The sequence below is a fragment of the Sceloporus occidentalis genome, unplaced genomic scaffold (genome assembly GCF_023333645.1).
Source record: "Sceloporus occidentalis isolate IW3139 unplaced genomic scaffold, rSceOcc1.0.p SCAF_43, whole genome shotgun sequence".
NCBI lineage: Eukaryota > Metazoa > Chordata > Lepidosauria > Squamata > Phrynosomatidae > Sceloporus > Sceloporus occidentalis.
In genome coordinates this window covers 189,890-215,188 of record NW_028317023.1, presented here as the reverse complement: position 1 = coordinate 215,188, position 25,299 = coordinate 189,890, and the positions used below count along the sequence as shown (strand labels likewise).

Here is a 25,299-nt window from a genome sequence, read left to right as displayed (position 1 = left end):
ACCCCATGATCAAAGGAATCATGGGGTTAAAATTTAGTATCGGCCATTTTTAAAAAGGGAATGTGACTTTTCATAGCTATATGATTACTGTGGTAACATTGGCTACCACAGTGATTATTTATTTAGCTAGAATACTTAAACTTTATTTTTTTTTTTTATTATTATTTTTTTTTTTAAGTTGAACTAGTTTATGTTTAAATAATTTAATTTGGGGGTCTCTAGGCAATTTTGATCTTTATTTATCTGCCTTTAGAGACCCCCAAATCATTTTTTTTACTTTTTTTGTACATTTTTATTTTTTTTACTTAATATTTTTTATTCTTTTTTCACAAGCATTATACCATTGGAAAGGTGTAGCTGCTTAGATGCCTGAGATACAGGCATCTAAACAGCATGCCCCCATACCGCTTTAACTGACAATTGTCAGTTGTTAATAAACGTGCCGTCACCGGCCGGATCGGGTGGCCCCGGTGATGCCCTTCAGTGTGAGGGGCAGATCGCCGGGGTAGGTGGTGATAGGGGTCCACAGACCTCCATAAAGGTAGGAGAGTGCTAGCGACGGCATGGTGCCGTCGTTAGCACCTGACTGGGACTGCTAGCGATGGCACCATGCCGTCGTTAGCAGTCAAGGGGTTAAAGTGCATATGATGGCTGGAGTGTCCCTGTGGTGGGGGGCGATGGTGGACGGCCGGGTCTGAGGCTGATGGTCCAGTGGAGAAGGTGAGAAAAGTTGCGGAAGAGAAGCTACATTTCTCTCTTATCAGTCTAGAATGCTAGCTTTGGTTAGGGTAGCAAGGTTTTTCAGTGTTGTGTGTATGAATATCAGATGTGTTCTTTCCTTTCTTTTACTGCTATGTTCATTGAATAAACCAAAGTGACCATTTAAAAGCCTGCCATAACTTCCACTGGAAAATCCGCATTAAATACTTTTGTTCACAACAAAGTCTGCGTTATTTGGATTGGCTTGAAAATAAGTCGATGACCTAACAGTTCAATTCAGGTGAAAGGGGTATAGATTTCTTGTTGAAACCAGCAATGTATGGAGCTGTTTTAATGCAGTATTTGAGCATTCTTATGATGGTATTTTTATTTCTGGAAACTGCCCCAGTAGAAAAATCTTGGAAACCGGTTATTTAACCCCTGTGCTTCCTGGGCTAATCCAATCAGTAGGTCACTTCAACCAATAAAAAATAAAAAAAAGATTGTTGGCTCTGCCAATTATTCTACCTCTTGTTTGCCACTTACTGCTTTTCTGTATAAAAGTTCTGTTGGAATAATGTTATATTATCATGTGTCTATATACTGTATAGCAGGCACTATACATGTGGTTTTAGCACATGTACAAGCGAGTTGAACTCCCACCTGGTCGCTTTGGATGTGGCCTTGCACCCGTGGAAGTGAGTGAGATGGGGTGCAGCACACGCCTGGGTGGTTTACTGAAAGGTGCAAGAAAACTTTAATTGCCCTCTCTTGATAAGCAAATTCACTTTGGCAAATCTGTCTTTCATTTGAATACATTTTAGGATTTTATTTTATTTTTATCTCTGGCAACCAGTGCTTACGTTTGTCTCACATGACAATTAAGTGTCCCCAGCAAAAAAAAAAGTTGTAAATTAGGTAAAATTTTACTTGAGTAAATAATTATTTCTGTGAAAGGATTGGCCATTTATCAGTGCTAGGAATGGTGTCCATTGTAAAGGTGGTAAACTCTCTAGGGTTGATGGAATAACACTTTTAAGTAAACAAAGAGAGCAAAAAGACTTGTTTTCTTAAGTTTAAAAACAAACATGTGGATTGATTTGTTGGCAGTAAAATGCACTAGACCGTGTCAAATCGGCTCCAGTAAAAGGCAGACAAATGGGACTGCATCTTCCTTTAACAGATTTATATCTGAAGAGTCTGTCTCAGCTTGTTTAGAAAATTCCCACGTATGATACGCACACAAAACGAAGAACCGGGGATGGATAAATTGTTTGCACATTCTACCATATCAGTTTTTTGTGCTGTTTTCTAAACTTTTTGTATTTCTAGTTTTTTCTAAACTAAAGGGGGCAACTTAGTGTCTTCCATCAATGAAGAACGCACATTAGAGCACTTTGTAAATATGTCAAAGAATACAAAAAAGCAAGGTGCACTGTGTCATAACCAATCTGCACTAATAAATATACATATCACAGGGATAAAGACATGTTTAAAATACATATGTATATATTAAAAATCATCCTTATAGGGTCCTCATAGTGTACAATATAGTTATCTCCTCCCGACTGGTACAAACAAAACTATATAGTGTAGTATTTCAGCAATAGTGCAAATGTAATGTGGGTGAAGCTCATTCACTTTTCTTTCCGCTCTCATGCATGCTTCTCACGGGCTGCTCCCGTCCTCCGCGGAGGGAATTCCCTCCCCAGCCTATCCGTCTTTCCCGCTGCCTTCGATCTTTCTAAAAATTCCTTAAAACCCACTTCTGTAAGGACTCCTAGAACCTTCCACATTAATGCCCTTCCACGTATTCCTTTAGCTCACCTTCCCTAGTCCCTCTCTTGCTATACATATACTAGCGTGTCTTCCCCATCCCTAACATCGGCACTTCTACTTCTAGATTGTAAACTTGTTTGACCTCGCCTGTTTCTGTAAGTCAAATTGTTATGTTATATACTGCAATCAATAAAGTGATTAAGCTGCTAGTCTCTGGGCTGCAGCGATACCTCAAAAGGACAGTGCTAAATTACTCAATTCCACAATATACTTATTTTTTTTATTTTGATTAATTTATGTCCTGTTTACCCATTGTACAGCGCTGTATGAATCAATAAATCAATAAATACGCCTAGCCACAAGGGGTAGGGACGTGCATCCACATGCAGCAGCTACTGTCATCTCACTTGGAAACGGCTTGAACTACTCAGACAGGAGCATATTATCCCTGAAAAACACATGGATACGACTACCCCATTTAGCAAACATATGCTTTTGATCTGTTTTGCTGTGTGTTGTGGGTATGATTATCATCGCTATTTTTTCCGCTGCCCTGGAGTTAAGCAACAGGATCTTTTATTTTTATTCTAGGACAATGGAATATATTCTCATATCCTCAGACCTCTTTATTTCTAGGGTTGATCACTTTACTCCTATTCTTTGGAAGGCAGCTGGATGTTCTGTATCGCTGCTGAGTTTCCAACTTTAATCACTGCTGTCATTCTCTAATAATCACAGACGTCACCAGTCTTTTCCTGATCTTTAACTGGAGTTTAGAAGAGTCGACTGTCTGTCTCCATCCCTTTTTAATGTGAATTACTGCTTATATTAGGGAGCTGGAGCCAATCCATCTTATATGGAGATTAAACACAATACCCCTTTGTTTAACCTATTCATTGCAGAGCTACAGTAAGCAATTCTTTAATTCCAATTTGCAATTAAGAGCAATCCAGTGCCTTCTTATTCCAACTCCTCTTGGATAGCTGAGAAAAAGCATGTGTCCATGCCTAATGTGTTAGCAGATACACAGTATGTTCTTAAAGACGGAGGGTGGTCCACTAAATGAACGGCTGTGATACTTTCAAGTTAAGTAAGGTAGCTAATGTACACTGTTGTTGATCCATTTCGCTTGATGTTTACCATTCCTCATGATGAGACTAAATTTTGCTGCTGCCATGCCATTACACTGGCGCCCTCGATAGAAATGTATCCAATAATCAGTTTGCAAGACAGAAGTGTAAATCCTCAGTTGGACGTCTCCCCGAGCATTGTACAGCAAGGCCAGGTCGGTATTCTAAACCTACGGTAGCTCTACTCCTGGGGTGCTTCATAAGCGACATTGGGGAGAAGGTGCTTTAAGTCATCTTCATAAAACAGGACTATCTAGTTGTCAGAAATGATACTGATGAATGCATAATGGATGTTTCCGATTGGCATTAATGCTCACACCTGATAACGTTGTACTTCGCTTTGGCTTTTTTGATGCTGTGTATATGTGAGAGAAGGTCTTCAGCCTTCTGTACAATATTGATTACCAGAAGAGGGTATGATGTCAGAACTAGACTATATTTAAGCTCGTAGCTATTATTTGTAGTATTTACATATTAAAAATGCAGAATAGTTGGTCCCTTGGTGAAGTTTTAGACCTTGTCTCACTGAACATAGGTTGAAAAAACCAAAACAATATTTTCAACTGGTGTTAAAGCAATATATATTCATACAGATACATCAAACGCTCAAACTTAATTGCAACATTTGAAAAACCAAACATGTGCAATGCGCTTCATGCATAGATACTCCAAGGTGCGAACTGGCCTGCTCTGCAATACATGGTGAAGTAGATCAGAGAACTTGTGTTAAACAGAGAATATGCATTATACATTATTTTGTAAAAAATAAATAAAAATACTGCTTTTATTACATACAACATGGCTATTGCATGAACATCTGCAGCCAAACTTGGCATTTAACTTGATTGATCGCTATATTCTCTGTCTTCATCCCTTAGATCCAGTTCCCGCTTTGGAGCTGGGGCAGCAGCTTCAACTGAAAGTTCAACGTATGCATGACATTGAAACAGAGAATCAGAAGCTCAGAGAAACGTTAGATGAGTACAACAAAGAGTTTGCTGAAGTAAAAAACCAAGGTAATTTTCTTTCTTCATGCAGTTGATAAAACTTCTTAATCAAGGAATTTATCTTCGCAGATCACTGATTGGAGAGTCTTATTCCTATTCTAAATATTGCTATTCTAAATACAAGGGGCTTAACGTGTACGTAACAGATATGATCACACGTGCATGAGATAAGGACCCTGTCTGTGAGCTTTTAATATAGACTTGTTCCTCGCAAGAATGATGGCCTTATTAGGACCCGCTCAATAGCTTACAATCAAAAAGGTATTATATATGTAACAAAGACAAAAGGAGGGGTAAAAAGAGGCAGTGGTAGCAATCTGGAGGAGTAGTTTGGGGTAAGTGGTCGCAGGGCGAAAAATAGAATCCATAAAGTGGACGGGAGGTGGATGGGTTTGAGCTTGTGGCAAGATGGCGACTTGTAGATACTGTTACAGGAAAAGCAAGAAGGGGAAAGAACAACGACGAGAGTAGAGACTAGGCATTTTAAACTAAAGGGCTTGAAGGTGGGAAGAATATTGTCAGATTTATTGTTGTATGATGCTGTAACTTAAAGGAAAACTGAACCCTAATCAATACGACCTTAAAAAAGGTTGGCTGCTGTTTTGACAGTTTTGCAAATCGTTGTAACATTTTTTTTTAAACTGTTGCAGAAAAAATTAAAATGTAAAGGGATTCACATAAGTGCCCAAAGCCTTACAACATATAGCATGTTAAAATGTTACATTGTGTGTTGGCATTTTTTGATTAATGCCAGGTTTTTTGACAGACGTTTTAATCTGAAACGGATGAGGTTATATAGACAAGACAGAGAATAGGAATCCTATTAAAAGTTACATATGACTTGTTTGCCAAGTTTCAAAACCAGCATTCCAGCGCTTCTTTTATGTGATAATTGGAAAGACATAGTCTTTGATTAGCACTGATTTTAAGCCTCTTTGAATGGATGGTTTTATATTGTTAATCCTTTCAATGGTAGTCCCTGATTTCACGGTTTCCGAGATATATATATATATATATATATATATATATATCAGTCAATTTAAATACGAAACGGTTGTTTTAGGAAGGGGTTTGTCACATAAATGGCTAAACGAAACCTATCGTGGGGCATATGCCGGTTGGTCTCTCGCAGTCTCTCTGTGCGCCTACTTATCTATTATCCAAAGCACCATAAAAAAGACACAGGAGGTATTTGAAATGCTGCCAACATCTGGAAGATTAACCGATAAATCCAATAACAGGAATGATCTCATCAAAATGTTTATTGCTCACAAAGCTCGGGGTGATTAAATTCTTGTTTACACAGAAGCTTAAGTAATCACCGCCAGCTATCAAGAAAGCAAACTTATTCACCTCACTTCAACTATCATTCCCAATACTCAATTCTATCGAGTAAGAAAAAAAAAAAAAAAAGAGCGTTTGCACCTTGTGTAAGTGCACTTGAGCAGGGCCCGTTTTACCCTTTTGTTTCTGTAAGTGAAAATGATGTACTATTTGTTTTGTTTAGTACTTTATAGTTTTAACTTCTACAAAGTGATGATTCTGCCCGGACATGACAGCAGGGTTTGTAGGCAGTGGGATCAAAAGCATATCTCAGCCTCTTCCACCGTAACTGATTTAGCACCATACCTGCCAAGGGCAGATAGAGCTTTCTTTTGATATGAATAATACATTAAATAATAAAAATATTGTCACCGAACTAGTTCAGTTGACCAAAGTGATTTTTTTATTGTTTTGGGATGTTTAGGGGCAAAAAGGGAACATGTCCATTCCCTTTTCCGAAATTGAAAGTTTAAAATTTTGTCTCATTTGAGACTGTTTAGCAGCCCATCAGCTGAAAATCCCCCCATAAAAGTAGCATCTGGTTAGTGGTGTGCACGGGTACACACGCTGCTACTTTATTCAGTCTTTTATTCAACAGTTTCAAGTAATTATTTCACGACCAGATCTGATATTTTGGAGCCAGGACCTTGACTAATTAAAGTACTATGGAAAGAAGTGTAATTAGTGAGCTACTCCAAAACTATTTACACGGTGTATGCATTTCTCTTTCGATTGAATGTTTGAGCCCCAAAGAAACATCAGAGCTTGATTGCAGTTAACCCGTCTCAGCCGAAACACTGGAGATATCCATGCGTATAAGCGCTGCGTAAACTGTTGGTGCTATATAAATAAAGGATAATAATAAAATAATAATAATAATGCGATAGTCTGTTTCCTATCGCAGACTCAACCAGAAAGTGTCCTATGTAAATCATTGGTTTTTCTCACCGTGACCTGGTGCAGCTTAACCTTAAAAGCCGAGTGGCCCATAAAACACAGAGAAATCTGTTCCTTACTTTGCGCTGTGCAGCGGGGTCTGAGTTAGAGCCCTGGCAGCATGCAACCCAGGACTGGCTCCCGACCCAAAAACTGACAAAGTAAACGATCCCTATACATATGAATTAGAACATACCATATAAAGGAAATCCATCTTTCCGGTTAAATGTGTATTTTTTCAGTCTAGACTGTTTGTGCAAACACAGTCTGTCTGCAAATTGTCCAAATATTTTTTGCCGAGCTTTTCATTGTATTTGGAATTGGTATCTTGAACATTGTCGCAGAACATTTTTATATATATGTCCTTTTTTTATTGCCTTCTTATGACAGAGTGCTCCACTCTAGGGTTTGATACAAAAAACTATATTGTTAACATTTTCTTAAATACGGTGGTGAAAGTGTGTATACTCACAGAAAATACAGAAAGGGCAGAACACATCTACCCAGCATAAAAATACTGCTGAAATAATCAGTATATACTTAAACAAACCAAGGAATCCACGCACATCCAGTAAATACATACTGTATGTCCTATAAATACTACTTAAAATCTATTTTAGATTAATTATATGGAAACGGTAACCACTGTAATTTTCTTTAGGCTTCAAAAGTCTAGAGTGTGTCATCTTTTGTACAGACCTCCGTTGAAATGAAGGTTTATGTGAATACATGTACCCGGAAACAATCCGGCAGAGTATATTGGGAGTATGGCCTCCCTGGATCAATAGTATTGAGCGAAGCAAACGATAAGAGGACATATTAACTAATGTGAGGAGGGGGTAAATAAAGTTGTGTAAGTAAAGGCTCGAGGACCACCAGGTTGACCTTAACAGATGAGGTCTATAATTTGCCTTTTGCATGACCCATAGTAGCATTGTATGTTTCATTGTGAATGGATGATGTTTTCTGTTCTTTCTTTGCCATTTGTATTTTCTAATTCAATATTTGCCATAGCGCCATCAATAGTGCCATCAGATGCCACAGCATTGTACAAAGGGATCGTTATGATACGATGTCATCCAACAAATGTCATAACTATATGTACGATACAGTTCATTTGGCTGTAACAATGTCAATGATATATTTTGTTATGCAACAATTCAGAAAAAAAATAATTAAATTAAGGTTATGTTAAAAAAATTTTTTTTTTAAAAAAAGCTCTAACTTTCCTTTAGCCATTCCATCTAAACGTTCGTTGTATGCGTGAAAGCTATAGGAAAATGAATGCATGACAAAACATATGTACTACTCTCAATGTAAATTCATTCTTTAGTCTACACTGAGACTTTATTAATCCCAGCTCAACAGAGAGATAATTTGAAACTGTTCAATAAGGTGATATTATGCTTTACAATTGATTTTTCTTTTCAGGCATGTTGCAGAAACCCTGGCTCTATTTCCCAGCAAAATCCATTGATCCTGCTCAACTGAAACGTTTAAAGTTCAATTTAACATTTAGGGAGTAAAAGGTCTCCAAAGGGACTCATATCTATTGATTTTGTGTCAGAGTTGAAGAGCTGTAGTTTAAAACACACCGATTCTACAGGGTAAAAAGAAAGCCTTGTATTATGTAACCACATGAAGCTATGTAAACAGATTTTCTCCCTATTGTTTTTTTTCTACAGAGGTTACAATAAAAGCACTTAAAGAGAAGATCCGGGAATATGAACAGACACTGAAGAATCAAGCGGAGAATCTAGCTTTAGAGAAGGAACAAAAGTTACAAAATGACTTTGCTGAAAAAGAGAGGTGGGTACCGACATTAGAAAATTTGTTCTGGGTCCGTATATCTAACATATTAAGTGGAATGGAGTGGTTATCACTGATAAGAGGTTAATGCATTCCATACAGTCCCAGGACGTCTTTAACCCCTTCAATCCCATATAGACGTACCGGGACGTCCAAAAAACGCCCACTAAGAAACCCCTATGGACGTCCTGGTACATCCAGCCCTTCGTGCAGCGTCAGGGACTCATCCCTGCCGCTGCACGGGAGACCAGGCTGTTGTTTGACAGCCTGGACTCCCCCCTGGCAGCAGAAGTCGGCATCGCCGGCTTTCTGCTGCCCGATCTCCTGTAACAGCTTCCGGCATGAAAGCCGGTAAGCTGTTACAGTTGAAAGTGCCCGAACGCGCGATCGTGCAGTTGCAAACGCGCAATCGGGCATTCCCTTCCGGGTTGCGTCACTGCTGACATAACCCGGAAGGTCATCGGAGGACAGGATATCCCCTGCGGGGATATCCTGCCCTCCGATGAGGCACAGAGACGCTGCGATCTCTATGCAGGTCTGTGAGGATCTGCGTAGAGATCACAGTGTGATCGGTGCAGGGGGATCGCGGGGAGGGGAGTGAGAAACCATCTCTCTCGCTCCCCCTCCCGTCCTGAAAGAGAAAAGCAGAAAAAAAAAAAACATTAGTCCATTTAAATATGTTAAATAAATCATTAAAATAATAATATAAATAATACAAAAAAAAAATGTGAGCTGTGATGTCATTGTGACATCACTGGCATGTTCAGGAGGTCCCTAGGAGGACCTCTAACCATTTCTGTGTAAAAATAATATATAAAAAATAAAAAAAAATTAAAAAAATTAAAATTAAAAAAATATATATAAAAAAAGATAAAAAAATTATTAAAAATCCTTTCTTCCCATTACCCTAGCATAACATCTAGCCAGTATAACCCTCCTGCCCCCGTTCACAAACCCGTTAAGACATGGGCATAAAAATTATACAAAATTGTACACCTAATAGTATGCTCCCTGGTGCTGGGAAAGTCTGGAAAATCTATATAAATTGGGTATTTCTGAAATCAGGACACCTGAATTAATAAATTTGGAGGGGATTTTCCATCACTTTACCTAATTTTGTGAGGATTCAGAGGGAAAATGTAAAAAAAAAAATTAGTTTATTTTTCTAATCTTCGCTAGTTTTTACTCTCATTCTAAATTTTCAGCTAATCATCCAACTATGGTATCAAAGGAAAGCTCTATCTCTCCTTGAAAAAACAATATATAGTTTATATGGGTACACTACTCACAGGAAAGGAGAATAATCGCTAAACCGACATACCCCAAAAATGGCAAAATTGCTCTGGGCTTTGAGGTACCAAAAACCCCTGGGATTGAAGGGTTTAAATTGGAAGGATTTCATGAAATTTTTGAAGTTTGGAAAATCTACAGGAACTCCAGACCTGTGTACTTAATTGGTCATTTCTATAACCACAGCCAACAGCTCATGACAAGTGTAACATTGGGGGTAGGTGCGAAAAAGGACTGTGGTTTGTGCCGTGGTGATACACGCAGGGGGAGGTCTGGCTCTGACCCCCCCCGAGCTAAAATACACACTAGTGCACACACTTACACACTTATATGACCAAAAGTATGTGGACACCTAACCACCACCCTCTTGGGAAGGCTTTCCACAAGATTTTGGAGTGTGCCTGTGGGATTTTGTGCCCATTCAGCCAAAGGAGCATTTGTGAGATCAGGCACTGATACTGGATGAGCAGGCCTGGTTCGCAGTTTCTCCACAGCAAACCTGTCAGACCTTGTCTCTTTGGACCTTGTTTTGTGCACAGTTGCACAGTCGTGCTAGAACAGGAAAGGGCCTTCCAGTGTTGGAGCCGCAAAATTGGAAGCATGCAGTTTTCTAAAATGTCTTTGTATGCTGTAGCATTAACATTACTTAGGGGCCCTAACCCTGAAAAACAGAACTATGCATTCCAGTAGGTAGTGTTTTCCTGGCATCCGCCAAACCCAGACTCAATCATCAGACTTCCAGATAGTAAAGCCTGATTCATCACTCCAGAGAACACATTGAACCCACTGACGTTGCTTCCAGAGGCACTCTGTAGTGAGTGATGCTACAGAGGACAGGCGTTTTTTCCACATCCCCGCTCAGTGATTCTGTGTGGTCTAATGTTCCTATGTTCTATGTACTGTCTTGGGGCATTGTATATTATTGTGATTCGTGGAGCCTCCAGGGGCAGTCTTGGACTGTTACTAGGTGTGATGACCAAAAACACATCCAAATTAAAACTAATCAAAAAAAAAAAAAACAGACATCAAGTAGCACTGTCTGCTCACACGAAACTCTTGTGGGAGAAAAATCTTGTTTCTGCAGCTGAATTTCAATCAGTGGGTATATAACATGACCACTCAAATCAAGACATGCATGATGCTGTGAGTGGGAGCTGCCTATTTCTGACCACTTTGACACTCCTCAGTGCTTTTGATGGTTTTAAATCTATTTTACTCAGCTCTTTATCTTCCTTATTTTTTTTTAGAAAGTTGCAGGAGACACACATGTCTACGTCTTCCAAGCTTGAGGAGGCTGAACACAAAGTTCAACTTTTGCAAACTGGTGGGTAATAATGGATGAGGACACGTGCTTTTGGAATTCTATAAATTTGAACACAAAGAAAATATATGTATTTAAACTTGTGAATTAAAGTTTATATTGATTTTAACAATGGGAATACCAGGCCAACCTAAATCATACACCTGATTATACCTAAATGTATTTTAAGTTTTTACTAAATGCTTTGTCGCACCCATTTCTGGTGTTGCACAAAACTTCCCAAGAAAGTTAGCTGTTCCCCTGTACTGTTAATATTTGAGAGGATTTTGGATCAGTCAGTGTAGACTTCCAGAATTGTATGTGAAAGATTTGTTCTTGATATGCAATGGCAGAGTAGTCTAAATGAATTTTGCTGAATTGTTATGGGGCTTTTATGAAGGTAGTTTGGCTGGGCTACATTAGATCTACTTTTGTTTTTTAGGAAATGAACATTGGCACTTTTGGATTGTTGTTTTTTTTAATATAGTGTTTGTTATGTAAACCGTTTAATAAGCATTCTCTTTTGTCTTCTTGTAGCCTTGGACAAGTCTCAAACAGCATTATTTGACCTAAAAGCAAAATATGATGAAGAAACATCAGCAAAGTAAGCATCCATTGTTTTCCTTTTTGTATTTCTTTTCTGTACTATATTGGCGTTTGTTTTTGCAACAGCTGGTATTCCAAATCTGATGTGTTATGCTTATTTTTATACTGTAGTATGTTTTGGACCTTTTTGGTGGTAAGTGTGTGTGTATATATTACACATATTGCCCACTGAGTTGGCAGTTCACACTGACAAGAGTCTGAGGAACCACAGTAGATCCTGAGTGTCACTTCTTGAGTTTAGAGTGAGTAGCATCATCTTGGTCTCCGCGTGCAGGAAGTCATGGCACCGGCTGTCGGTCTTCCAGCTTATTCTCCTCTTAAGGATGTTCCTGTTTCAAACCAGAGTTCATTGGATAAATAGTCCAACGAAGCACATTGTGTCCTACCAAAAAGATTTTCAGCACTTGAAACAGGGCCATAATGAGTGTAAAAATGCAGTATTTTAGCATGTGCATTCACAAACAGTTATTTATAAATTGGCAAAAAACATGCATTTTCTTTCCAGATGTGTATTTCTGGGATAATCAGTACTTTTTTCAGAGTTTCTCTGAGCCTTATACCATTTTTGTAATAGATTTTGTAAAGTAGTGACCTCACCGGCTAACCTCTCCTGAATAAAAACATGCTGGACTAATTCTTCACTGTTGCCGTCTATGCCTCCCTTGCATGGCGTACATTTTCCATGTGCTTACACGACACATTCTGCAGAAGTGCTCATTTTTTAGAGATGTATTGCAGGCTGATTGGAGCTGGTTAGTATATTGAGGGTACATTGTCCTGGTTTTCCTAACATTTATTTATGACTAGAAATGCCCGTGTTGTGTTATAGCTATGACTCCCAGACCAATTGTATTACTTTCCAGTGTTGCTACGCAACCATCAGATATTTAATGCCCCGTCAGATAAAAGTGAGTGAGACGTGATTTTGCAGGCGTCGCGCCGACTAATATAACGTGATTATCAGCATATTGCTTAGCAATTTTCAAATTGTGCAGCAGGATTCCCAAGCAAATGTTTCCCAAGTATACCATTATGCTGCGGATAGCTGTTTTTAAAGCTGTACAAAACTATAAATTACCCCAAGCTTTTATTTGCAGCCATCCCGGGTTTATAGGATAACACTTTCATTGCCATGAGACGTTACCTTGCTGAGTTTTAGATTTGTTGTAAGTTATACAACTGAATGTCTAATTTGCATAAGTTATATGGCATCTTGTTAAGTAACATCAGAAGTTATCATTTTTCCATATCGTTGGTTGATGGGGGATGTGTTATGTGCAGCTTGCCTGTCGATGTACGTAGCTGGAATATCCTGGCGGGAGTGGGGCCAGACAAAATAGTGGAAAGGGCCAGGACGAGACCACCCATCCAGCTCACCTGCAATGGAGGTCTGCGGTGCTTCAGGGGACCTCAACCAGACCATTATCCCCACTGCTCCCAGAACAGGACTGTCCCATGAAAAACAAGACCCTTGGGATATGTGTTTGTGCCTCTAGTGCTTTGATATCTAGGTAGGGCAGTGACCCTGAGTTATCAATCTCCCCCACTTGCTGCAGGCCACCCCTTCTGACTAGTATGGAGTAAAGTATATATATGAACGTATTGAAATGTGCAGACATTTACATTTCTGTGCATCAATACATTCCTTTGATGGCTGCAAAACCGAACTCCGTTGACTCTCACTTTTCTTTCGTCTCCTGTTCTTGAGTCTCTTACCCTTAAGCTTTGCAAGATTCTCAGTCATGGTGTAACGCACACTTGAGTTTTCTCATTATCTTCACCGCTTTAAAAGATATATTTTGCGAATCCTGTGTCCTGGGGGGATATAAATATAAAATGTATATCTACAGTTTAACCCAGCAGCCATAAAAAACGGCATTGACCTTTATTAAGATCACATAAGTTTTTAATGTAAGAGAGATTTTTTATTTACAAGCCATCACGCATGTAGTGGAAGGGAAACGGTTCTGCGTTATCTTTCAGTAATCTCACTGAAAATGTCACTAAAGCCATAATAACAGCAACCGGCAAGCAATAATCATAAAAATAATGCATTGCGCTTTCAGAACTCGCATTATTGCTCAAGGCCCAAATTCTCCGGCTTCAAAAGTAAACTCGGCCAACACGACATGATTTACATTTTTGCTGTGTATTATACGTACAGGCCCGGGAGTTGTTTGCACGTACCTTTATATGACGCTGTGGGCTCTAGAATGTCCGTGCAGCAGGGTCAGTATCCCTTCTGTATGTGCATTGAAGCAGGTTAGAAACGCACATCGGATAAGAACCATTTGTCCCATCTATTCTGCTGTAAAGCCTAAACATTTAGTTTATCCTTTGTCTTGAATTCAGCCATACCATGTGTGTTGAAATTCCCTCATTGCACTAAGCCAGGGGTGTCCAAGTTTTTTCTGCAGTGGGCCACTTCATCAGAATTGTATACGTGTGCGGGCCGCACTCATTTTTCACTGTGACAAAAAATATGGCCTTTAATAAAATATGCAGATTAAAATAAAGTAAAATGACACAAAACCTTTACTCTTCCTCTCACTGATTTCTGGGCCTTGAAAGTTTTGCGACTACAAATTCAGGATTCCCTAGATTTATTCTAGGGATGAACTAAAATGAAAATTCTGGACCAAAACATTCAGGGTTCACTTAGCCAAAACCGAAAATGACCCCCACCTTTAAAAATACTAATAAAAACTCACATGTTTAATAAAAGTAGGTAACACGCAATTGGACAAAATTAGCAATATGACTTGGAATGATAGGAGTGTGATTGCTGTTAGCCTAGGCAACCAGTAAATGCTGGTACCTAGGCATGATGGGACTGTGCTCGCTGTGATTGCTGTTAGCAATCACACTCCTATCATGCCAAGTCAGCCAGTACATGCTGGTACAGGGTGGCTGTAAGTGATGTGCAGACCCCATACTGCTGTCAGCATCACTACACAAGGGGGGCAGCTAGCTAGGTTTCAGCATGTACTGGCTGACTTGGCATGATAGGCGTGTGATTGCTAACAGTAGTCACAGTCCCATCATGCCTAGGTTCCAGCACTTACACATCCATCCAGTAAATGCTGGAACCTAGGCATGATGGGACTGTGATTGCTGTTAGCAATCACACTCCTATCATGCCAAGTCAGCCAGTACATGCTGGTACAGGGTGGCTGTAAGTGCAGACAGACCCCATACTGCTGGCATTATCACTACACAAGGGGGGCAGCTGGCCAGGTTTCAGCATGTACTGGCTGACTTGGCATGATAGGAGTGTGATTGCTAACAGCAATCACAGTCCCATCATGCCTAGGTTCCAGCACTTACACATCCATGCTATCACACACACACACACACACACACACACACACATTTATTCATATAATCATTAATTCACAGATTCATTCCCTCAATCACACACACTCATTCAAACACCCTCCCCACCCCCTTACCTGTACTGCAGCTCCCTCGATGCCGCTCACAGACTTCAGCAGGGGGCGCGGCCTCCCTCTGCCTTCTCTGCTAAAGCACAGAGGAAGTAGGAAGTCACGTGAACTCCACTTCCTCTGTGCTGTCCAGAAGACCCTCCCACAAGTAAGTAGCAGGGCTTGAGGTGCGGCTCGTGTAAGATCGGTTGCCCTGGCTGCCGATCTTACGCGGGCCGCACCTCGAGGTCTCGCGGGCCGCATTTGGCCCGCGGGCCGCATGTTGGACGCCCCTGCACTAAGCTCTATCCCTTCTGCTGGGAGGTCAATGTCAACATCTTTTTGACTGATTACGGTATGGCTGGTCTGATGGAGCTTCTTTGGGGTTTCTTTTTAGCTAAACTGTCCCATTTATTTAAGCCTCTAACCTGCACATTGAGAAACTTTTCTATTTATATAACTAGAAGCCTAAAAATACTTTCAGCGTTGGCTTAGAGATGTCATTAGAGTTATCACACAGTACTAGGAACAGGCAATCTCTGCTACTTCACCAAATGTGGAGTCTGTCCTTGAGATGGTTGGCCAGCTTTCTGTACGCAGCATCATGTCAGTTGTCCCACCAGCCATTAGAGGTCCAGTGGCCAGTGCCCCTGACCAGTACACAAATGCTTTCAAACACAAAATCTAGCAGATTTTACGTCAACCTTAACACAGTGAACTTACTCCAAATTGGAGCCAGGATAAAGCATTGCCAAGGATTGAGATGTTGTTGATCTGATTGCCCATGGAAGCAGACCATTGATGAGTTTTGGAGATGGAAGCAGACGTCATGGCTAGACACTTAATTTTCCGTGTCATTGAAGAGGAAAGCGGTATGTTAAATGGTTGCGTTGCTACTTGAGGGCAGAATCGAAACCTAAACCAGTTTACATCTTATAGGCAGCCCAATCTTTGTATTATTCGTTTAGTGGCTGCAACAGCTGCCTATGTGAATAATTTATTAAAATGTGTTATAACCACAAAATAAGTAAAATGAAGTATCAAGTAAAATGTAATAAGTAATACCTCTATTACCGGTTACCCCAGAATATTGTATTTGAAAGAACGAGTAGTCTTCATTGAGGGATCATGAGAAATGAAGGGGAGATTTCACATAAATAACCCCTCATCTGTTTACTCGGTGGAGTTAGATGTGATCTTAGAGCTGGAAATAATAGCTGGCATAAATATGGTTTATTTGGGTTCATCTCAGATGTGACATTTGTAGGATCCATGCCCCATTATAACCGCTACCTTCCCATTCACTACCTAATTGTGGCTTTATTGTCATCGCCTGTCCCGAGAATAGTCGGTTTTGAGTGAAATTTGAATTTCATAAATTTCGATGACCTAGAGGCATATTCCTATTAATATTTTTTATTATTCTGTAATATTGAAATGGCTTTTACAGCTCTCAAGCAGGCCACGCATTAAGCAATATGTTATTTCAGGCTGGAATTTCTCTGGCTGTACTCCGGTGTGGGGAGGGATATTAGAATATTTAAAAAAAGCATAAGGGAGCCCATGTGTATACCGTAACTGTTACCGCGAAAAAGGAACTGTTTTCTTGTTTAAATCTGAGGTGAGTTTTAGAAGAATAATAGTTCATGGGTTAACCCTTTAAGTAATTGTTAAACTAAATATGGTGCTCGGAGCCAGGGGCGTACCTAGAGTATTTGGCACCTGGGGCGGATCCTGTATGTGGCACCCCCCCCCACACACACACTTTAAAACTGCATAGCTTCTACCGTTATATACCGGCGCAGACACTGAAGGTGGTACAGCATTACTGTTATCATTATATACTGAGGCAGACATTGACGGTGGTACAGCATAACACTTATCACTATATACTGAGGCAGACAATGACGGTGGTACAGCATAACACCTATCACTGTATACTGAGGCACGCATTGACGGTGGTGCAGCGTAATCCCTATCGCTATACATTGAGCCAGACATTGACAATAGTGCAGCATAACTCCTAAACCAAACATTGATGTGGTGTAGGCCTACCACTTCATAGTCTGGCTTAGGGATGCACCGAAATGAATTGTGGCCTGAAACCGAAAATGCAGCATTTACGAATATGACCCCCCCCCACACCACATCTAACACTTTTTTATTTAAAGTAATTAACACACCAAAATAGGACAAAACAATTAAATAACTATATATATATATATATATATATGATTAAGAGCAATCACATTCCTATCATGCCCAGGCATACCCAGATTCCAGGATGTACTCGCAGACTTGGCATGATAGTAGTATGATTGCCCTACCTACCCCTTCTCACTCCCTTCTGCCCTATCTACCCCTTCTCACTCCCTTCTGCCCTATCTACCCCTTCTCACTCCCTTCTCCCTATCTATCCCCTATTCCTGTCTTACTCCCTTCTCCCTATCTATCCCCTATCCCCGTCTTACTCCCTTCTCCCTATCTACCCCCTTCTAACTATCTACCCTCTCCCTCTTTGAAGTTCACTTACCTTTCAGGAGTCCTGCGGTGGGGGTGCAAGGCCTCTGTCTCCCAGCTCTGCCACTGTACGGAACAGTATAGAGTGATGGGAGTTATGATGTACTTTAGAGCATAATTATATAATGAAAAATACATTGGAAATTGTACAGCATAACACCCATCACTCTCACACATATACCAATCCACACATATACCAATCCACACACATACCAATCCACACACATACCAATCCACACACATACCAATCCACACACATACCAATCCACACACACACCAATCCACACACACACCAATCCACTCTCGCTGTCACTCTCACTGAATGCTTTCCTACCTTTCCTCTTTTCTCCTTACAGCTCCTTTTCCTCCTCTTCGCTCCTCTTCTTCAGTTCTTCTGTCTTCTTCCGGTTCAGAGGGCACGGACAGCGGTGGGCGCGGCTTCAGTGCTGTGCGCCGGGATCTGACAACAAACCCCGGCGCACAGCAGCTGTTGCGGCGCGGATCGCAAGGGAGCCTGCTCCTCCAGCGTGCGGACCGCCCCACCCCCCTCCCCCTGCTAGGTACGCTACTGCTCGGAGCCATCGCTAGACCCCAGTGCCACCGACGTGGTTAAATATATGCGCTATGATGGTATTAGGGTATTATTGAACCCATACAGGTTTTCCATTAACCCTTTAAGTGTTTGCGTCTTGAGCACTGTATTATGGCTCGGGACACACAAGCAAGTCAACGGATTAAGGCTTTTTAATTATTATTTATTCTGCAATGAAAATGTGTGCGCATGCAGTGTTCCCGATGTGCCGGATGGAATATCAGGAAAGCGGCTTATGGCAACCCTAAAGTTTTCCATGTGTAGGCTCAAAATAAAATGCAATTAGCCTTTATGCTTAGAACAAGGATCCATTGATGAATACAGCTGGTCTTTGTTTTATTCTGCTCTTCAGAGTGGGAGGTAAAAGCGTTCTTCATGTTTATTAATGCTGCAGTTTCTAGACCGATGCTCTGAACCGACTATTTCTATTGGTTATAAATTCGATATGATATATACTTCAGAAAGCAAAATCGGTTAATAATAAATACTGCCGCCAAAACTAAATGTGCTTTTTGTGCAAATCACACAGTTTTGGGTTTTTATTTTTTCTAAAGCTTTGTCGCAAATTATTGGAAATGTTAGGAAGAGATTGATGCTGTATCTTTAATTAAATACTTACCTTATTTCTTAAATGAAAGTTTGCCTGGTCACATCATATATGCGCTCTGCCCGAGTGTGAATCGTCACTTTGTACGGATTACGATCCCTGTGATGTATAGACTTATCCCGGCAATATGCTAGCGCTTTAAGAAATGGCAACAAAGCACATTCTATCATTGTCTCAGAATACTTTTCGCATAAAGCATTTTATGCTGCTATGGCACTAAAGCCTTTCGATATGATTACGCTCACAATGTATCAAGACTGCAAGTTAAAATTAACGGTTCCGTGAAAACCTCTGAGTGGACGCAGTTTGACTTTAAGGATTTATAGCTGGGCAGGGACTCGGGTAATGCGGATGTTGCCTCCAATGTTATATTTATTTGGAAAAATGTTCTAATCCAGCAAACTAGGTGGATCGGTTTATTAAATTAAGTCATTTTTTCTGCTGCCGCAGTGGTTTTCCAGACCCAGCTAATAGCTATCATATAGTTTGTATCCCGTTACACGGCACCTGTAGCTTCCCAACCATGCAACGTGGATGTGATACCTTCACGCCAATGTTTTTCATTTTATGTGTTTAGAGCTTGGGGACACATTTTTGTAACGTTTTATTTGTTCCAAATGCGTCTTTTCACTAAAGAGAGAAGATTTTCTCTGTGAGTTAACTTCACTATCCGTTATGAAAAGCCAATCCCAGAAAGGGCTTGGATGGCCCTGCACAATGTATAATTTAATCAGCAAGATTCCTCAACCATTATACAGGGCCAGCTCAGCGCTTCTTGCTGGAGAAAAGTGCCGGTGTTGGCCTTTAATAATACATAGTGAGCCAAAACCACAACTCTTCTGCCTGAATTAGTTTAGTGAATAAACCTCAATCGGCATGGCAGTGTTGATGCTGTAATTAGTTCTAAGCACCCCTAGGTATGGTGTAAATAACCATAGGAACATGCTAGAGTATATGTGAAAAGTAATGTATTTGAATGTTCTCCATGCCTCTGGTACTCAGAGGGTTAACATGAAAATGTTCCTTTTAGTTTTTCATAATTTTTGCTGAACGCACCACTTGCGTTTCATGCGCTGGTGTTAAAGAGTAAACCGCGTTTAAAGCAAGACCAATGTTTTTGTTGTGCACGCTTATTCTGAACCGGTGCCTGGATTCCTGGAACGAGTATAAAAGGCGGTGGTTTTATGGTTGTTACATTTGGTATTATGCTGGGTCTATAATAAAAGTTAATTCGTAATTAAAGTTTCCGATTTCCTGTTCAGTTAATGACTCATGAACATCTAAAGCATGTGTTTAGAACTATAAAGTAACTTGCAATTACACTAAGAGCAGGCTTTACGTTTTATTCAAAGCAGACACCGGCGCGCGGTGCATTTGGAAACTATTGCGCAATCGCACAATGTATAGCCCTTCAATATACATTCTAACGTGCAGTGCGTAGAATGTGCGTAGAGCGCTCCACGAAGGAGCAGGCTGCAGGGAGGCTGCCCGGAGAGGAGCTGTATCGTTATCAAGAGGGTAACCGAACGTTTCACAAAACCCACGTATACTAGATGCGTAGATTACTGTGTGCGGAAAACATTCAGCTGCAAGCCAGTTCAAAATCCTTTCTGGATCTCTCTTGATGCTAAAAGTGAAGCGAGGATGTCGCCTCCCTGGTGAACAAAAACTTGGAAGACCCTACTTGTCACTTCCTGAGGGGGTCCGCGTCAGCTGTGTATCACTTAGGCAACTTGAATGTTTCTTTGTGCGTTTAGACAGACACCTCCCTTAAATAGATATATACAGAAGCGTTCACTAAGGCAAGGGCTTTTGCTTCAGCTCATTTCTGCCCCTATACATTAAAAAGGGCAAACCCCGGTGAGCTTCTGCTGCAGGAACAGCTTGGCTGGTCCTGTATTGGTTCTTTACAGTTGAAATCCCTGCCTGAACACAGGTTGGCCTTATTCAGAATATCAACAGACAAGTGAAGGGCATGTGGCTGGAACCATTTGGATGTATGCATCACATACATCATTGTTATGTTCGTGATGTCCGTTGTATGCTTGTATGCAGCTTTGGGAGAATGTTTACCGATTTTGTAATTCACGGAGCATAATAAATTGACGGAATTGCATTTCATTATTTATTGATTTATAAAACGCCATCATATTCCACAGAGCTGTACAATGGGTAAATAGGACATGACAAAGGTGCCTTGAACTAACAAAGAAAAACTGGAACCTAACAATAGGGGAGATGTAATGTAATGGGGAGGAATAATCATGTAGATCATGAGAACAGAACGTTTGTTGAATAGCAATTCTCAGTCGGTTTCTTCTGTATTGCTATAGTTTCATGTTTCTCGCCCTGTGTGTTTCCAATCAGTTTTGCATTGACCCCTTTACACTAAATACCCACGAGCACCAAGGTGGTTCTGATAGAAGTCCTCGGATTTCGCTAATCCACTGCCTATTTCCACATCGCGGTGGGAAGTAATATCTGGGATTGTGTGTTCAGTCCCTGTCCTAGCGTTTTGTTGACACGTGTCACTTTATCTTGACAAGACAGAATGTCGAGCCCTCCAAATGGAGACAAGTGTCCAGAAGAGGCGATTTTACGTGTTTTCTGGCATGGATGAATACATGTGCCAAAAAAAGCAATCCAAAAGAGACAGATGCAATCGTGCAGACTGAATGCAGGAAAATGTGCAGTCCCACAAAGAAAGTGAAATTACACTGGGATTCAATCTCTACACCACAATCAGAGGCTCAGAAAGGATGAATACATTCTAATATCTGGCCTTAGCAGAAAGATTGGATGGAGACTAATGCTCAGGAAGAGACCAAACGCTGCTTGATGCCGAGCTCCAAAATGTTATGGCTATTAGTGATCTACAACCCCAAATAACTCAAATGTTGGTAAAAGTAGTGAAAATACCTTTAGAAATGTATATTGTACAAATAAAACGCGTATCTGACCCAATTACCTAACAGCTGTCAATAAATCGGTCACATTAAAAGTTGCAGTAGAGTAGACCTCCTCGCCCGGCAGACTCTCCTGTAACGACAGTGTCCTTTGGTTATTTGAAATGTTGGGCGCTATGTTATGATAAAATTAAGTGCCTTTTTTTCCTGTCAAGAATATGTGATTTCCACCCCAGACCCCAAATACCCCTGAAGACTATATACATCCCATTCAAATTATAAAACTGTTTTCTGCAAAAACATTGATTTCAAAATCTGCCATACATTTTTTAGAGATTAACTTGGAAATAGTGTTTTTAGAAGAGAATCACAAGCTCCCCCACTTGTAGTGTAACGTGTTAATTTCTGCGTGAGCTGTATTCTTTGGCCAGTTTCCGGTCTGTACAGATGCATCCTCTTTTCCCCTTAAGTAAACTTCTGGAAGGCTTTGGTTTTTCAAAACTATGATATACCGCTTTTTCCAGGTATGAATTCAGGGCCAATTCCGTGTGGAAAGCAAGTCGATTTAGCACGATTGGCCTCACATAAAAACACAATTCATTCTTCCTATAATGTTATCAGTGGTGTTTGTAAATAATGCCTATCCTGAGCTAATGTTGAAGGGGCTTAAAAATATTAAATATTGGTCTTATTTATTTTAAAAACCATTCTAGTTTTTGCATTATATGCAATTTTCATACAACCACATGTTAGCCATTTGTACGTGTTCCAACTCTTAGACCAATATTCTAGACTAACATGGTGACTCCTGTGGTTAAGATTAGAGTAGAATGGCTCAGCATTAATCAGACTTGTGTTTCTACAGGCAAAGTCACTCAAAATATCACGACTGACAACAATGGCCGCCCCCATGTCTGTAGATAAAGGAAGTTGATTGGCATTTGTCTGCGTTAACCTGCATTACTGCATACACACGATATTCATGGAGGAAAACGCTTTTCTCATAGGACTTCCCTTCAAGCTTATGAGTCCACAGGCTGCACTCCTACTCCAATTTGGAACAATAGTGCTAGATATTGGTTTCCTTCAGTTATCCAGCACCGTGCCAGAGATTGTTCTTTGATGTTTAATAATAGCCATCTAGCTATTTCAGAGATTACTTGACAAAAATAAATTGAAGTGCGTTCATGATCCAGTGTCCTAGTAGCCTTACTTTTTTTTTTTTTTTGTCATTTACAGATTTCCTCTTCTGTTAGCAACATATTCACACACTTATTTTCATTATTTAGTAATCTAAGAATAATAAAACTTGTATTGTACATTCCTAGGAATGATCAGATTTTTGTTTCCGGTTTCTGAGCTCATTGCCATGTTTTTGCCGCTTTGGCCTAAAATGTTTCTGTTGTCCGCCCTGGCTCATGGTGTTGGGCGCCATTTACAATGATCTGTTTGGGGATTCTAGAATTATTGGTTTTAACATGATTTGTCCGGCTGATCAATCTGAAGTAGCCTTCATGCCATGTATGTGCCTAAAATTTGCCAGCACTGATGCAGTGTGTTGCCAGTCCTGTGGCTTATGACTCGTGTCAGAATGTTGCCACTTTAGTAAAACCCTGCATTATAACATTTTCGACAACATTTTTATTTGTACGTCAAAGTTTTATTTTGCATCACAAACAAACTTGGTCTTTTAAAATGCCTTATTCATCCATTTGGGCTAGTAATTCAGTCATTAACGTAAAATAAAACACTTATAACAGCCGCCGATAAAACCATTTCAGCCCATCCACACACACACACACACACACACGTCATTGGCGAGCAATGCAGGGCTTACTTTTCTGTATCGTTCCCATCCATAAAGTTTTATCATTAAAAACCAGACTATAAACCGTGTCCTTTCCAAGCAGCCATACATATACACACTCGTATAAGCGGTCAGGGATTTTGTGTCATGAGCTGTCATTTAAAAAAAAAAAAAAAAAAGACATTTGATGAAATCGCTTCAAAATCAAAAGTTTCCTTTACGATCGGGAGAGAGATAATTGAACTCATTGATTTGTTTCACGGTTTGTTTGCCCTTTCGTTCCCTTCCTGAGGTGCTGTTTGCTGAGAAATGTTTCCAATCACCAGAAAGACAGTGGGGTGTGTAATATTTTCCCCGCCAGCTCTCCATTCAGCCAGACAAGGGGACTGTGGCGAGCCTGCCATATGAATTTTTAATGCAGAACTTCATAACACAGCCCTTGCAGCTCGACTGCTCTGTTCTCTTGAGCTTTCAGATTTAATGCTCTGATGAGCAGAGCTCAGGCCTGGGGCGTTCTACATCGTTCGGGGTTAACCCTTGGAGCACCAATCAGAAACCTTCCTTCTCACGCCAGATAGCTCTTATTCAGTGAGGCTTCTAGAAACGCCACACTGACACTACTCTATTTTTTATGATGTATTTAAATTGGTATTTTTTTTTTTTTAACATACTGATGTTTGCAGGTTTAGACAGAGACAGTATTGTGCTTTATAACCTGGATTTCATTAAACCTCATAAGATCTGTAACTGTATTAAAGGGACCGTTTACTTTCCCTGACAGCCCCAATAAATAAGAATGTATATTAAAACTACTTTATATTATGCATTCTTCAAAATGAAAGAAAAAAATAAATCCCTTTACTGAGGTAGAAGCTGCAGTTCCCCGGTCCGAAGATTCTTGCTTGAAGTAGCCAATCAGTGGCTTCCGTTGAAGGCTACAGAAGTGTTTGCAGCTGGAGCTGACTGGAGGTAGATCACGTAAATGGAGATGTTTTTAGCCAAACACAACTTCTGCACAAAAATGGCTGGGCAGGTGGGGAAAGGGACCCCTGAGCTATTGTATACAGTAAAGTGTATATGACTCCTGGAGTGTCCCTTTACTGCCTCATTTTTATTGTCTAATAATTTATATGGATTTTAAGGAGTATTATGTTGCACATATTTGTGTGGGGGTTCCTCTGGTTCTGCCTTTGAGTTACTCAATGTTACTCTTTTCAAGCCATGCTTTTTTTTTGGTTGTTTATTACCCGCGAACAATGTCCTTAATTTACTGTATTTCCATATTTTTTGTTATAGGTAACAGAAAATGTTTCCTATTGCCTACTTTAGCTAAATGGTTTTAAAGGTTTCAGACATTAAAAAAAAATATATAGCTTATATTGAGTGTGAAAATCTACCTAGTGTTATCTAATTTTTTTTTTAGAAATACATTATTTACCAGGTAATTAGGAAGCTGCGTTTAATGCCAGTGATGTCTCCATTGATACTTACACGCTCCAGCCACATTTATCATTTTTTTTTTTTCTTTTTCTATGGCAACATTTCAGTGCCTGGTTTAATGTC

At 40.1% G+C, this 25,299-nt stretch overlaps 1 protein-coding gene across 2 annotated transcripts in view; it reads left to right on the top strand.

Moving 5' to 3' along the window:
• Positions 1 to 25,299, top strand: part of LOC149289645 (protein CASP-like) — a 188,111-nt gene that overhangs the window by 81,698 nt on the left and 81,114 nt on the right. For both annotated transcript variants that reach the window (XM_089490354.1, XM_089490353.1), the window contains exons 5-8: positions 4,487 to 4,624; positions 8,560 to 8,683; positions 11,221 to 11,297; positions 11,811 to 11,877. In XM_089490354.1, the coding sequence (XP_089346480.1) occupies positions 4,487 to 4,624; positions 8,560 to 8,683; positions 11,221 to 11,297; positions 11,811 to 11,877 (406 nt within the window). The remainder of the gene's footprint in view (positions 1 to 4,486; positions 4,625 to 8,559; positions 8,684 to 11,220; positions 11,298 to 11,810; positions 11,878 to 25,299) is intronic.